The sequence below is a fragment of the Colossoma macropomum genome, unplaced genomic scaffold (genome assembly GCF_904425465.1).
Source record: "Colossoma macropomum unplaced genomic scaffold, Colossoma_macropomum, whole genome shotgun sequence".
In the NCBI taxonomy this organism is placed as follows: domain Eukaryota; kingdom Metazoa; phylum Chordata; class Actinopteri; order Characiformes; family Serrasalmidae; genus Colossoma; species Colossoma macropomum.
Genome location: NW_023494803.1, coordinates 18,858,563 through 18,871,447, shown reverse-complemented (window position 1 = coordinate 18,871,447; position 12,885 = coordinate 18,858,563). Strand labels below are relative to the sequence as shown.

Genomic DNA, 12,885 nt, shown 5'->3' with positions numbered 1-12,885 from the left:
TAACCCACCAATTCACCCTGCAGTGATAAGGTGTGTCGTTACTGTGTTTCTTGTCCACCAACAGACAGTCGGTGAAGAAGACAGTTGGTGGAGACTTTTCTTGTTCTCCCTTTTTCTGATTTTAGCTCATGTTTAATCATTTATCAATTCCCCAGTTTTCTTTTGTATATGATATGAATGGACGTGTCTTAAAAGGATGGTTGGCATCTGATTTATCACTGGGTAATTATTGTGCACAACAAATGCTGAACTGTTATTGTCTGTGAGTAGCACTATCATATTAAGCCAGGCTTTAAGTTCAAGTACTGAAGGAGTTACTGCAAAAATACAACACACAAAGTAAATAATGTGATTTTTGAATGTTTGACATGAGCCTCAAGCATCCATTTTTAAAGGGGAATTCCACAATTTGTTCAAAAAATCTATATAATTAAATGGTTAAGATGTAAACAACATCATTCAGTGAGGTTTGATGTATAATGTTCCATTCTTGAGGAACGGAGGTGGTGATAGGAACCAGACGTAACTCTCTTATAGAAACTTAGTATGTGAAATTGTTGTGGATACGCTGGAGCTGACATCAAATGTAAATATACAGCTTCTAGCTTGGCAGTAGCACAACATTGCAAAATATGATAGCTTTATCATAGCAGTGGTAATTGATAAAAAAAAAAGGGCTACTCAATGCATAGCAGTGTGAGAGTGGGAAGGGGGTGCATTGTCAATTTCATATTCAGATCTGTATAGTTCAGAAGACAGACCTTATGAGAGGAGCAGAGCAAAGCTCCTGAGGACTCCCCTAATGTTAACACTTTAAAATGTGATCCGAAGGACACATTGCCCTGAGCCTTTCGCTCTATCACCCTACATTTCCATCTGATGCACTGTTTTTAACACATAATTTTCAGGATCAGGTCTGGGAATGACTGCCACATGGCACATTTTATTATTTTCCCTGCTCCAACTCATCTAACTGAACTGAACAAAATCTTTGAGCTGAATCAATGATGTGCACTAAACTGTGCAGTGCAGCAAAAACAGGGCAGGAAAACACTGCTCTAGATGAAAGTTAGTAGTCTTGCTAAAGATGTTCCAGTATGCATATTAGTATTCATTAGTGAATATAGTTACATTTTTTAAAAAAATCTGTGATAGTAAATATACTGTCATAAACTAGAATAGTTTTCATTGTTCTATTGAAAACACTCCACAATCACAAATGTAAAAAAAAAGTCTGCCCCCAAACCCATTTACGCATTGTGTCTTCTATTAAAATGTACTTGTTTGTGTTATGCTAACCATACACTAGAAAACTTTGAAAAGACTTTTAAAAGACTAAAGTCTGAAACCCTTTCACATCTAAAGACAATGTCACAGAGTTTTTAGTCACAGACTATGATTTTACAAAGACTGGGACTCTTGCAGGGTCACTACTTGCATGACTGCAACTAGATTTTGAGATTATTTCCCATCATGCACCTGGTGGAAATTTACACGCAAAGAAACCCTTTTCCATGTCCACTCTGTAGTGGTACTAATGGGAAGACACATGGGCTGGGCATGTAAAGATCTGGGGCTCAGCCCAGTTCACTGTAGAAATATACCTGTAAAATGTGCAGTTACTTTTTTATTTAACATAAAGATTTATACATCAGCAGAACATGCAGTGATTCAGAATAGCTGATTGTGTGTTACAAACTGAGCCATAAAAAACAACCAAACAAAACAAGAAACCACTGTAACAGAAAGTTTAAAAAATGGAAGAAAAAACATTGATGCTTCCTCTGTAATGCCATTTTTAAAGTCCTCTGCACATTTCCTTACATCACTGTTGCAAGCTCAGTGAACCTGGAATATTAAAACAGATTACATATGATTATTGGATTAGAGTGGAGCAGATTTGCCGTTTTACAGAGATTTCAGGCACTCCCGCAGGCTCTCTCTCTCTCTCTCTCTCTCTCTCTCTCTCTCTCTCTCCGCGCGCCCCTGGCACGTCACTATTTGCATGAGCCAACACTTAAAACTTACGATAATATAAGACACGGTTAATTTTGTCGCAGCGTCAAGACGAGAAAAAGACTGACCCAAGACCGCCACCCTGACCACCTTACACTAACGATAGAGATGACGCGAGCGCGACGCGACTCTAGCAAGACTCTCATGATTTTATTCCGACGTTGGATATTTGTCTGCGACAGTGAAATCGCTTGAAAAGTCGTTTGGTGTAAGACTGGCATTAATTAGAGGGTGAGGCAGTCAAATTGGCCCTGTGTGTGTGTGGATGTCTGCCCTGTGAGGAACTGGCAGCCTGTCCAGGGTGTTTCCTGCCTTCTGCACAGTGAGTACTGGGTTATTGGGTGGGCTCCTGTGTGTGTGTTAATTAGAGTCAGGTCCATAAATATTTGGACATCAATAAAGTTATAGTTATTTTAGCTGTCTACCACAGCATGTTGGAGTTAAAATTAAATAATGAACATGAGCTCAAAGTGCAGACTTTCAGTCTTACTTTTAGGATATTCACATCTAAGTCAAGTTAACAGTGTAATGATTACAACACTGAGGTTGGGTGATAGACTTGGCCATTGCAGAACATTTTGCTTTCAAAAAGTCTCGGGCTGCTTTCGCAGTATGCTTCAGGTCATCGGGTCTGAATCTTAGCAGGTAATGTAGCTCTATACACTTCAGATTTCATCCTACTGTTTTGTTTAGCAGTCATATCACCAATAAATAAAAGGGAACCAGTTCCATTGGCAGACATGCATGCACCCCATAACACTACCTCCACCATGTTTGGCAGCTGAGATGGTGTGCATGTTGTTTTTTGCCAAACTCAAATCTGGTTCTCCTGTGTTTTAAGCTTACCCGTGGTTTACATCTTGTGATAAACCTGCTGTGTTTCCTCTGGTGAAGTCTTCTCTTGATTGTTGACTTTCACACAGATACGTCTACCTCCTGGAGAGTGTTCTTGATCTGGCCAACTATTGTGAAGGGGTTTTTCTTCTGTCAATAAAAATCGTTGTAATTCCAACACTGTTTACCCAATTTGAATATATATAGCCCTCAAATTAAAGCTGAAAGTCTGCTCTTTGAGGTTGTATTCATGATTCATGATTTTTGACATGGTAGACAGCAATAATAACTTTGTCAACATTCTAATATTTATGGACCTGACTGTATCTTTTCATCAGCCATGGCCTTGTTTTGCCCTTTAGAAATAAATAACATGAATATTATCCTTTCTTTTTACTTTTCTATCAAAAATGTATTGAATCCTGTTGCAAAAATCACAATACATATTGGCCCTTATATATTAAAATTGCAGGAAAAAGATGCAGGTTTGATCACTTATAAAGATGTACAAACTACTCAGTGTCTGATTCATGAAACCTTCGTGCAACATGGAAACAAGCAGAGATGTGAGTGCAAATGATCCCCCCGAACCATTTAAATTATTTTTTAAACCTGACCCACTTCGTCTCACCCCTCAGATGTGCGGATTATCTAAACAAAATGCACTCGCCCTCTGCAGGTTAGCCTCAGTGAGCTAATGGGCTAACCATGCAAACAATGCAAGACTTTTTTAAGAAGTTTGAGCGTAACAGAGCTACACAACGCGTGTGAGTAATTGCTTTATCTGGCTTGGAGTAAAACTGTGGTGTACTGCCTTTCTATTTAGCCTTTAGCATGCTAACGAACCAGCTAGCAGAGCAAAGCTGTTTCAGCAGTCAAATACAACAGATTGAGTAGTTTGTAACTTAAAGCCCTGCAAATCAAATGTTATGGTTTTGAAATGTTAAGGATTTTAAAGTTGATTAATGGCTGATAAACAGCTTTGTCTGACATTATTTTCAGATTTGAAAAGGGAAGTTTATCAGGTCTCAATGATTTCTGAGCAAGTCAATTCTGGTGTTCGCTCGATCCCTCACCCCCCGAGGGCTAATCTAACGTCTTTCACTTGAGCTGATAAAGTAATGGAATGGCCCTTAAGATGGCGTAGGGGATTCCCCCGAGAGGAAATGACTAGGCCAAGACAGAGAGCTTGTTAAACCCGTTATTGAAACGGGGTTTACGATGAATCGGCTTTAGTGTAAAACCAAGCCAGCCTACCAGCACCTCATTTACATATCATTTGCATGAAGCACGCCCTAACTCATACAGATGTTCAGGTAGGGAGCCAATAAAGACAGCAACCAGCAGCTCATGAGTCTGGCTGTGCTCATAGGCAGTCTGAGGTCGAGCAATGAGTGTATTGCTCCCCCCCTGCTGACCAAACGTCAAATTACATCCACTAAAAGAATGAAATAGGAAATAAGCAAAACGTCTTAGTTTGTAAAGAGGGTAGAAAGATGTGATTGAGTAGTTTAATTATTTTCCTAAAATAAAATGTATAGTATATTTAGTATATTTTAATATATTGATTTTATATATATATATGTATATATATATATATATATATATATATATATGTATATATATTTACAGTGCAAGTAATATAATTTAAAAACTCAATATGTCTTTAAATGGAACATGGAATAAGTACACCCACTTTTGTACTGGATTGCCATGTGCACAAATTATTCTTATTGTTACTTTTTATTTGTATCGTTATTATTAGTATCATGTTCTGATATTGATAATAGTTTAACAGCCTAAAACTATAACACTCAAATTTGCACACTCTCCAGACGTGAATTTGATTGTGCAGATATACCAAGGATGAAACAGATGAATCACAAAACTGTCAGTGAAATTTTATGATAAGGTTTGACCCTACACAATTTTGATGAATAAGGGCCAATTTATTGTTATATTTGTATGTTGTTACACCCATAAATACACATACACTTACTGTGGTAGTTCATTACATAAACACAACAGAAAGCTGTGGCACACTTCCTGGAGCTGCCTGCAGGATCAGGGATTAGGAATGATGGTCTGCAGTCAGCTGACCAACTGGCCTCGAGGCAGCTGACCAGTTTAGTCTGTTGCAGGAAAAACAGTCTTCTCTCCTAGAGAAATGACTGCTAACAAGCACATGCTGAGAAAAACACACTTCTTCTTCTAAGTTCTTCTTTTTTGTTATTATTGAATTGTAGAGATCAGTGTTGGTAAACCAAGCTGTTCTGTCTACACACACACACACACACACGCACATATATACACCGATCAGGCATAACATTATGACCACCTCCTCGTTTCTATGTTCACTGTCCATTTAATCAGTTACATTTACTACATAGGTGCATTTTGTAGTTCTACACTTACAAACTGTAGTCCATCTGTTTCTCTGCATAATTAGTAACTTTACAGGACAAAGACAAAACCTCCTTTTAATGTAAGTCAATAGAAGCAGAATGTTATCCAAGACATTTTAGGTCATTTCTTTTAGTCCATTCATCATGAAATTTACACACAATGTAAAGAGAAACAGGCATTTTCAAATTATGTAAAAAAACCAGAAAAACGATACATATACATATAACTGAACAAATAAATCATAAATAGTTCTTATGCTAATGTTGCTTCCGGAGTAACCTTTTTCGTGCTATGTGGTTCAGCACTTAGTGGACTATCTCCTTGTGGCCGAGCTGTTGTTGCTCTTAGACACATCCATTTCACAATAATAGAACTTACAGTTGACCAAGGCAGATCTAGCAGGGTACAAATTGCACTAACTGACATGAGGCAAAGGTGGCATCATGTGACAGTGCCACATTTAAAGTCACTGAGCTCTTTAGTACGACCCATTCTTCTGCCAGTGTTTGTCTATGGAGATTGCATGGCTATTTGCTTGATTTTACACATCTGTTAGCAATGGGTGTGGCTGAAACACCTGAACTCATTATTTAGAAGGGGTGTCTGCATACTTTTATAGAGTATGTTGCAGTCCCATGACAAATGAATAAAAAAATGGCAACAGAATGTGCTGAACAAAAAGATTTTAATTCAAATAGCAGGCATAATTTTAAACACAAGTTTAAGCAGGCTAATCCAGTTTTTAATTTTTTTATTAGAATTTTTCTCATTTTCTTCTTCATATCATATTTCTGTTGAAGCATTGGCTATAATGAAAGGCTGAGGAAGAAGCAGAGAGCCTGTAATTAACAGCTACTCAATTATTATCTTTCACACAATTCTCATTGATTGTGTCCCCCTGAACACAATCATAGCACGTCTGAGCGGACACACAGCGATACAGAGGCACGTACTTGGTGATCGCCTTGAATCTCTCTTTGAGATCTTTCTTCTTGTCAAACTTCCAGATATCTTTGAAGGCAAAAGCTTTCAGGCCTTTGCGTGTGCTCCAAATTTCAAGCATCTTCAGGATGCTGAAATTGCTCTTCTCATTAATGCAGGTGTCGACACAGGGCGAGTTGTAGGTGTAGAACACCACACAGCCGTCCTTTTTCTTGTTTAAGAGGTTTGTCATGGGGGAGATTTTAGGAGGGTTCATTAGAATGGACTCTGAGTGTCTTTTGTATTTCCCTCTGTCAAGTGTTCCTGCAGCAATAAGCTCTGAACCTTGGTACAGAGCTACGGTCTCATTATATGTCTGGTTCTTCACAGTGTCTGCCTCTTCGTTCTTTAGGAACTTGTTCTGGTCAGGAACAAAGTCCTTTTGGCACTGCTCTTCTGGGACGTTAATGGCTACAGCATACTGGCGCACAGCACCACTTGTTTCAACTTTCTGATAACTGTAAATAAACCAAAATAGTAGTAATTAGATTAGATATCAGGTCTGTTATTGTGTGTAATTTTGTACTCAGCGACATGCCTAAATAAGGAACCCCAGGTCTAAGCCATTTTTCTCTGTGTGAAAAATAAATGCTGTTAAAAACATGCCGCCAAAATGTTTCAAACTCTCTACATTATTATGTAACAACACCAACTACTCAAACTGTAGTTACTAATGAGCAACTTAACTACCACATTTGATAAAGCATGTTGGTTTGCATGGGGTATTTTTTAAGGTTGACAGCCTTACACGCTTTACTTTTGCCTCATGAAAGCTAATAATGATGCACATAGAATTAACATCATACACACTTAAAAAAGATGGTTCTTCCAGGGTTCTTCAGTAAAGGCAATGGTTCTACATAGAACCATAAGTTCTATATAGGACCATTTCATGCTTAATTGGTTCTTTGCGTGGTGAAATGGTTCTTCAGATTGGTGGAGAATGTGTTGTATATGGTTCTATTAAGAACCTTTTGATATAACACCAAAAAGGTTCTTCTATTGGTCTGAATGCTTGTAACAGTAGAAGAACACTTTTTTGGTGCTATGTAGAACCATTTTGAAAAAGCTTCTATATAGAATCATACACAATACACTGTACATCAATCTGAAGAACAATGTCACTATGCAAAGGACCATTTAAGCATGAAATGGTTCTACAGAGAACCATTGCCTTTACTAAATAAACCTTGGAGAAGTTTTTTAAGTGTATATGATGTTAATTCTATATGCAGCAGTATTAGCTTTCATGAAGCAATATTCATATGTCGACTCCTTAACAACCTCATAATTGAACATTTGCATGCCAGGAAAATCTTTCAGCCATTGAAGAGCAGCACATTTTACAACAAATAAAGAGGATTTTCCTTCAGATGAAACTACAACTAAAACTAAAACTACAGCTAATGCTAAAGCTAAAAATCTCATCTCTACGTTGTTCTGTAATGTTAATTACAGTATTAACCATTTCTAAATTATTTTTCATACAATAATAACTTATTCACTGTGGATTTAAATATTACAAACTGTTTGTCTTTTTTATTTTTTATTTCATGCAAGTTATTTTAAGATATTCTGTTGAGTATTTTTTAAGCATCCTGTGAACAAGAAGGGAATTAAAATTATAAGTAATGTACTGTAATGATGCAGTATAATATTAAATATTTACATTCATTTTTTTGCCAAGTTATCTATCTCGAGATCTGAACAGGTTTTCACAGTTACCCAGTGAAAACAGTTGCACAAAACATTAAAATCATTTTATACATACAGTTTTGTTTTGATATTGAGCTGTGAGTGTGGCACATAAATTAGTTTCATCAAAACTTCTCCTGCATCAAGAATGAAATAAAAACACCACCATTCCCTGATCATCAGGATAGCTTGTGTCTGAATTACATGTTCCTCAGGGCCACCTTTCTTTTAGCCTAATTATTCAGACTAATTAACTGCCACCACCGTTCTCACTGCAGTTTGTTGTCGTGATTGGCTTGTTATTTTGCAAACAGTCACTTCGGAGGATCCAGTGATGTTCAGAGGAAAAATGTACAGAAAACAAAACATATCAAGTTTGGAACACTTTGTTCACCGCATTGATTTTTGAAAATGGCATTCATTTTTCCCATTGAGAAAAACTTAGAACAAGAGTTTTATGGATTTAGACCCCTGCTTAGACCTCTTATATGGACATGTCAACAACTGAAAAACTGCATGCAGTTATGTGAAAGTTTGGGTGCTCTGCTCAAATTCCACATTTCATTTATTTTATGAAAAAAAAAAGAATAAAATGCAACATCTGCATGGAATAAATGCAAAATATATATCATACATTTCTGCTAATTTCAATGCACAATTATAATTTAGTTGCTGAATTAATACATTGAAAAAAAGCTAAAATAAAATATGGCATGCACAAAGGTTTAGGCAGCCTTTCAGTTAAACCACTATTTTTTTTTACAATGTCTTATAATGTCATGTGATCTCCCAAAGAGTTCTGGGAACTGGAGGCTTTGCAAATGCCAGAGCCAGAGGACGTGTGACACATAGGCTCATCTAAGCAGCTGATTGAGGGTCTGAATCTTACAAAGCAAGAGAAGAATATAAATGACATCTAACACTTTCTGCTTGTAATTTTCACTGTCCGAAATGTCATTAAGAAATGGAAATTAAGGAGAACTGTTGAAGTCAAGACAAGATCTTGGAGACCAAGAACAAATAAAAAAAAAAGCTTATAGACTGGACAGGTATGCAAAGCAGAACCCCCACATCACTGCCAAAGATCTACAGAAAGATTTGGCTGGCATAAGAACAATGATGTAGTGGTCCACTCTGCAAACATTCATCTGCATGGAAAGGTATCCAGAAGTTAAATGTGATCTCATCACAAAAATCAATGTCTGACGTCTGCAACACTTTTATAAACCAGAGGTATTTTGAAATCAGGTGCTGTTTTCTGATGAAATGAAAAAGATTTCACTGAATATCAGCAAATCTGGAAGATAATGTTCCACAATCAGTGAAGAAATAGAAGAAGGAAGGAGGTTAGATATTACAACAAGACAATGATCCAAATCATACCTCAGAATCCATATCGAACTATTAAGGCTTTGAAATGGCCTTCACAGTCCCCAGGCTTGAACATGCTGTGCATGCAAGACGTCATAAGTATTTCTGAAATAAAAGCGTTTTACAAGGAAGAGTGGAACGAAAAATCTAAATCAAGAATAGAAAGACTCTTAGCTGGCTACAAGAAACATGTGAGTTCAGCCAAAGGGGCTCTTACTATGTAGTAACTGGAAGGGTGCCAAAACTTATGCACATGCCACATTTTATATTTTCTTTTTCCAATATGTTGAATTTAGAAAATAAATAATAATTGTGCATTATAATTGACATAAATATGTCAAGTTTGTTTCACACAAAACTGATGTTAACTTTTTTTCACAAAAAAAATCAACAAAGTGCATTATTTAACCAGGGTACCTAAACTTTTGCACACTACTGTACAAAAAAAGGAACAGTTGTAAACAATTCTTTGTAACTCAGCTACATCCTGAACACTGCACACTGTGTGGTAGTGTGTTTGTGGGTGTGTTTTCTTTAGCCAAGCCCAGGTGAAGAAGTTGTGAAATATATTTTACATCTGCTCAGTTAATGTAAAATTATGCGCTTGAACAGCTCGTCCCATAAGATATATATTATATTCTCTTTGTTTTACAGCGATGCTGGAGCTACCATACTTACTTGTTGTTAAAGAACTGGATAATGCGGGCAAGAGTGTTAACATCCACGTTGTTACCTTCAACACTTGTGCAACCAAGAACAAGGAGGCAAAGCAGAAAGACTGTCCTCAGTGAGCCAGGCAGACCCTGGAGAAAAACACACACACACGAGCACAGGAAATAAACCAATACAATCAGAGATATACCAACCGCAGCAGTGTTAGGTGTAGTCCACTGTAAGATCACTGAAGACTTGCAAAATCAGTATTACAACACCTAAGCCAGCCTCAGTTACTATTACTGCTTGCTGGTATAACAGGCTATCAGGCTACTCTGATTAACATGGAAGGGTTTGCATGCATCATATTGTACTGGCTGCATTTTAGGGATGCACTGTATGTTGTAGGGGTGTAACGGTGTGTGTTCATCCCGAACTGTCACAGCACGGACATTATGGTTTACAGAGAATACGCGGTAGCCCGTGTGCAAAGATTAATGAACATAACATGTGAGTTCCACCCGGAAACCTTAAGTTCTAAGCCATTAGCAAGTTAGCAACATGCCATGCTAAGCTGGGCTCAAGCTGAGTCAGTCACACTATGGTGAGTGCAAATGACACACAGCAGCTTGAAAACCTGCCTGCTTCTTTCAAAGTGGAAAAATTTCAGGTTCCCAGTGAACTACAAGAGCGTATAAGAAAGTCTGCCCCCTTCAACAGCCATCTTTGCAACGCCACCGGGTAGTTATTTCCACTCACAGAAGACCGGCCTCCTATTTCTTTAAATGGGGAGAGATCTATTAAGCCTAAACTACAAGCCAAATCAACATTTCAAAAACATATTTGAAATCAATGATAAAATCTGACAAACACAGCATAAACATTTTTGGCTACTAATTTCCATGCGCATGTCTCCACAACGAAGGGGAGCTTTTCCCGCTAGCGGCTTAATCAGCAAGCTGATTGGCTCTTTTTATAGAAAGCTGGAACTTTCCTGGTAAACAGACACTATGATCAGTTATATGAGCTTTCTCATTCATTTTCCAGCCAGTGAACTGTCTCCTCCTTTATAATGTCTCTGGCAAAATGCTACCTGGCTGCACGTGCTGTCCCTCCCTTATAGCCTAATAGTTTTCCTCTGTCTTTTTGTTTGGGAGGGTTGGGCCTAAGCTTTGAATGTTTAAATATAGCCTAAGTGGAGCAAATTGAAACACTCCTCCTAATGCACAAGTGCTATTTTTTATGATGTTCATTTTGTACTTTTATAACATAAGAGTTGCTTTCAGTTTTGTGGCCAAATGTGACCTGTTACCTTTTCTGTTTTGTTATCAGGCCTACATATACAAATATGACCCATGCAAGAGTCTACAGGCTCCAAACTCAACATAACTTGATTTAACTCATACTACAACCTCTATCTGAATAAATACATATCAAACATACAGAAAATGCTGATAGAACTTGTAGGATTTTTAAGGAATCTATTATGGCATGCCAAAAAGTATAGGAGACACAAAAGATGCCAGCAAAGAAGAGCACAGAGATAAAGAGATAAACCTATATATGAAAATATTAACAAGTAAGGGTAAAATTATATAACTTGCCATATTGGCTGTCAGGAACCTTGAGGCGAGCTGCACGGAGACAGAGAGAAGTTTCTCAGCAAAGTCTGACAGGAAAAGGAAGTGTTTATTGAACCTAGTCCAGAAATACAATGCACAAACAGAGGCTCACCACAAATGTGACTATTGCTAAGAAGGAAAAAAAACTTCTTTAGTCAAGAAAGAGTGGCCCTACATAGAAAGAACACAGGAAGAATACGTGAACAGTGGCACTTCAGCCAAAATAAAATATGTGTGTACAATATGTCTACACTTAAGTAAATTGAGTAAATTGAACTAACTCCATTCATGTTGTTGACCTCAAAATGAGTGTTTTGACATATAATAGTTGCACTAACTCAATATAAATAGGTCACTGTGACTTATGGGAATTTTGTCACAGTAACTGAAATCCACTACCTTTGCACAAATTTGCCCACTCAAGTTAAACTAACTCTATTAGTCTTTTATTAGCCCAGCAACTTTTTTATCTATTAAAAAGCTAGGCAACTCAGTTGTGACAACTCAGCAGGTTATTTCAATTAAAGGTACAGTGTATAAGATTTATGAGGAGCTTTTAGCAGAAATCGAATACACACGCATATCATATAAACCGCTTATCCTTCTGAGTCATGGGGGGTGCTGGAGCCTATCCCAGCTGTCTTTGGGTGGAAGGCAGGATACGCCCTGGACAGGTCGCCAGGCCATTGCAGGGCAGACAGACATATACATCACACACATTCACGCCTAGGGACAATTCAGCATGTCCAATTGGCCTGACTGCATGTCTTTGGACTGTGGGAGGAAACCCATGCAGACACGGGGAGAACTTGCAGACCCTGGCTGCCCAACCACGAATCGAACCCAGGCCCTTCTTGCTGTGAGGCGACAGCACTACCCACTGAGCCACCGTGCCGCCAGATATTGAATATAGTTTACAATTGGTGTAAAATCACCTGTAACTATGAACTGTTGAATTCTCCTTAGCTTAGAATGAGCCCTTCATACCTACATAGGGAGCAAGTTCTCTTCCAACAGACACCTTCCAATCTTACACACTGCACCCTTAAGGAAAGGAACAATTTTAACAATTTAACTTCATACTACTTGTCAAATGCTGACACAGTGCAAAGGCAGTCACTGCAGTGACCGCCACAGATTATTTGGGTGATCACTGACGTGGTGGTGACGTGTTAGTGTGTGTTGCTGCTGGAGTTTTTAAGTACTGTGTCCACTCAGCGTCCTGTCTATTAGACCCTCCTACCTTGTTGGTCCACCTTGTAGATGTAAAGTCAGAGATAATAGCTCATCTGTTGCTGCACAGTTT

General features: G+C 38.0%; 1 protein-coding gene across 1 annotated transcript; it reads right to left on the bottom strand.

Moving 5' to 3' along the window:
- Nucleotides 1-5,774: 5,774 nt before the first annotated feature.
- LOC118823753 lies at nucleotides 5,775-11,653 on the bottom strand. The gene is made up of 3 exons (XM_036593539.1): nucleotides 11,562-11,653; nucleotides 9,982-10,106; nucleotides 5,775-6,695 (listed from the first exon to the last, which is right to left on the bottom strand). Exons 1-3 carry the CDS (start codon nucleotides 11,562-11,564, stop codon nucleotides 6,113-6,115), a joined length of 711 nt encoding a protein of 236 aa, XP_036449432.1. The 5' UTR covers nucleotides 11,565-11,653; the 3' UTR covers nucleotides 5,775-6,112.
- Between the last annotated feature and the right edge of the window lie 1,232 nt (nucleotides 11,654-12,885).